Source organism: Triticum urartu, chromosome 7, assembly GCF_003073215.2.
Source record: "Triticum urartu cultivar G1812 chromosome 7, Tu2.1, whole genome shotgun sequence".
Classification (NCBI taxonomy): Eukaryota; Viridiplantae; Streptophyta; class Magnoliopsida; order Poales; family Poaceae; genus Triticum; species Triticum urartu.
The window spans coordinates 135,914,498-135,917,703 of NC_053028.1; the positions used below are offsets into that span (position 1 = coordinate 135,914,498).

At 52.4% G+C, this 3,206-nt stretch overlaps 1 protein-coding gene across 3 annotated transcripts; it reads right to left on the reverse strand.

Moving 5' to 3' along the window:
* Positions 1-1,940: 1,940 nt before the first annotated feature.
* LOC125520515 (protein PYRICULARIA ORYZAE RESISTANCE 21-like) lies at positions 1,941-2,954 on the reverse strand. 3 transcript variants are annotated; one of them, XM_048685470.1, is made up of 3 exons: positions 2,863-2,954; positions 2,577-2,722; positions 1,941-2,508 (listed from the first exon to the last, which is right to left on the reverse strand). In XM_048685470.1, the coding sequence occupies exons 2-3, from the start codon at positions 2,656-2,658 to the stop codon at positions 2,063-2,065; spliced, it is 528 nt and encodes a 175-aa protein (XP_048541427.1). In that variant the 5' UTR covers positions 2,659-2,722; positions 2,863-2,954; the 3' UTR covers positions 1,941-2,062. The 3 variants fall into 3 exon arrangements, with proteins under 3 accessions (XP_048541427.1, XP_048541428.1, XP_048541426.1); XM_048685471.1 differs by having other exon boundaries at positions 2,868-2,915; XM_048685469.1 differs by lacking the exon at positions 2,863-2,954 and having other exon boundaries at positions 2,577-2,852.
* Positions 2,955-3,206: the final 252 nt, after the last annotated feature.

Sequence of the window (3,206 nt, forward strand, 5' to 3'; positions counted from 1 at the left end):
CTATAATATCGTTACCCCTCTCATCCACGGAGCACCTCTGGCACTGCCAGCGTTGCTTCCTCCGATCTGATCAAGCGTCCCCTTCGCCCAATCTTTACGTTAGATCAAATAAAGAGTGCAATGTACGAGAAAAGCATGCCGCATTATCACTCCACAGGACCAACGAAAGGGACGGCCTGTTTCTCATCTCGTGCGACGGAGAAAACAATGCAGCGTGTCACTCAGATTTTTTCTTTCCAAATCGTTACACCTTTGTATCTTGGACCATCTAGAATAAGAACGCTCACCACATTTCGCATCTGGTCAAATCGTTGGATCTTCATCCAACCACCATCCTTTTGCACGCGCGTTCTTCTTATTCCTGCACCGTGCTGCCAACCGACGCCGGCCTGGCTGCCCGCCCCTGTCTTTTATGGTCGGTGAACTACCACACTCGGCCATCCATCTAAACCTGAACAATTAGAGCAACTACAACGCAGATACCCACTCATCCACCGCCGTTCGTTTGGGTCGGCTGTCCTCTGGAAAAGCGAGGAGGAGGAAGAGTAGCGCGGAGAGGAGGAGGAGGCGGCTTACGAGGCGAGCATGGCGAAGGCCACGGCACCGTCCGCGGCCCGCAACTGCATCGCGCCGCCGCTAACCCGCCGTCCTCAACCAAGGCTGAGCCGAAGCCGACTCCCATCGAGCGCCACTCCTGGACCGGGGTGGTGCGTGAATGGATCAGCGTGCCACTGATCTGGATGGGGGCGACGAAAGTGCAGGAGCGCGCCTAACTCGAGCAATGGCGCCAGCAAAGGCTAGCCGAAGAGCGCCGCATGAGCGAGTACCTCGAGCAACTGGATCGCGACGCCGAGGAGGAGGCGCGCCGTGCCCAGCCAGCGGCGGCCCAGCCCACGGTGGGCGAGATCGCCAGAGTATGGAATATGGCGTTCTTCTGGGCTTGTCCGGCGCCGACGCTGATCGACCTCACTGGCCCCGACGTCGACGATGAGGACTCCTAGGGCAGCGCGCCTCGTCGTAGTTTAGGTTTAATTAATGTTTTAGTGAATGTAAATGTGGACGCGTGGACTCTTTGTGTCCGGCATTCATGTTTAATTAATGTTTTTCTAATTTTAAAATATTTGTGTTCTATTTTCTTTCATGTGACCTAAATAATTAGTCGAGCCAGCGTTGGACGCATGTGCCGACCCAAACGCGAAAGCTGCATGGGTGTCCGTCGAACCGATCCAAACGAATAAATAACGGATAAAATTGTCGTTCGTTTGAGTCGGCGCGTTGGAATTGCCCTTGGCCCACTCCTTGTTCACGGCTCGCATTCGCCGTGGAGCTCTACACTTACGGACATGTGCTACTGACTTATGGTTACGGACTGAAGTGTAGCTTTGTGGTTGGAGATTAGGCTGGTCACAATGGGGAAGAACTTAGGAGTAATATCACACACTCCAATACAACTTTGCTTATGTGGCACATATTTAATAAAGAAAGAGGTGCTTGTGGTAACTAGTTAAGTTACCGGAACATCACACACTTCAAGAAATAATGAGTCTATAACCTAATAAATACATCGTTGCATGACACTACGTAGATGTTCCTACCCACTATGGAGGTAGTAACATAGTCTAGAGAAGTGTGTAAGTTACTAGCTTATGTTCTTGCCCATTGAACGTGAAGCGGGCCACCTGCGGAAATCAGGGAGGCTGAGATTGGGTGAGTCTTTTTCCGTGAAAACAATCCGTAGGAAGCCTCCGTAAGTGTAGCATTTTTGGGCGTGCTCGGGGCTGCGCTGAAATGGACTGACGCTTCAATTACAAAAGTGAAAATGAGAACACCCGAACAAAGAAAATGGGGTTGGTGAAGATCACGAAGTGTAACGGAAATGCAACATAAACAAAGCGGGAGTGCTCTGCTGCCACTGACGTCTTCCTCCTCGTTAGTTTCACTTACACGAATGCGGATATTTTATTGCATAATTCTCGCTGGGATCGGTCGTACATGCGCATCGGTACGGTGCTTATACATGAGGAATTACCGCACTAATACCGGTGATAACGCTGCCGAGGAGTCACATGACGGTGCAGGCGCCGGACGGGTCCTCCTCGCAGACCATCATGTAGCCGCCGCACGGATACGACGGCGGCGGAGGGTTCTGCCAGCACTGGCAACCGCCGTGTCCCTGGTGGCAGCAGCAGCCGGACGGCCCCGCCGGGAACGGGTAGGGGTAGGGGCACGGGTACGGCACCGGCACCTCCACAATCTTGGGCGGCGGCTGTTGCTTCACCTTGACCGTCTCATCCTTACCCGGGCCCGGGGGCTTCACCTTGTCCGTCGCCGGCGGAGGCTTGGGATCCTGTTTCTTGGGCGGCTCGACGGTCTCGATCTCCTTGATGATGTTGCAGGCCTTGCAGCAGAGCTTGTCGCCCAGCTTGTCGGCGTCGAAGGGGCCCGACACGATCACGTGGTTCTTCTTCTCGTCGTACTTGATGTCGTCGATGATGAACTCGCCCTTCTCTGCAACCAAAGATTTTCCTCAGCCTCGGTGCAGCTAGGAGAGACATGAACAGCCCTCGAGTACGTACCTCTGATCCTCTCGAGCACCTTCCTGATCTTGGCGTGGCAGCGGCCGCAGTCGAGGTCTACCTTGATGATGATGGTCGGCATCTCTGCACGGCACGCAGCTCCCTGACCACGACTCTGGCTGAATTTTTGTCTACCTTATCTTGCTCTGCAGAGCAGAGAGAAGACCACTTGTTAATTGCAACTGATTTAGGTAGAAAAGGAAGTAGTGATAGATCAATAAAAAGAAGGCCTGAGAGTAACGGTGGTGGAGGAGTAGGAGGAGGAGGGCAAGAATGGGGTCATCACCTTACCCTCATCCGGAGGAGACTTGCTGACGACAAAATGGGTGAGAAGCCAGGAGGAAGAAGTCTCCATAAAAGGACGCAGCGGCACGACACTTGGCTGCACCGTCGACCACGCCCGAGAAAGCCGAGCCGCATGTCGCCTTCAAGTCTGTTACGTACTACTATTTCGCATTCCTTTTGAAAGCATTACTAATAATGTTTTATTTCGAAGTTGTCAAGAAAAAAAGTTTTATTTCGAAAACTTCCAATGATTAATAATACACTAGCACATATGCCCGTGAGTCGCACCGAAGAATTGTTGACCATCCAGCCAAGTTAAACACAATCCGATTGCAATTACATGTT

Excerpts from the sequence above, each read along its gene's own strand:
- LOC125520515 (XM_048685470.1), bottom strand. The coding sequence starts at position 2,658 with ATGCCGACCATCATCATCAAGGTAGACCTCGACTGCGGCCGCTGCCAC. Across the intron at positions 2,509-2,576 it reads GGTGCTCGAGAGGATCAGAG|AGAAGGGCGAGTTCATCATC; the intron begins GTACGTACTCGA and ends CTTTGGTTGCAG.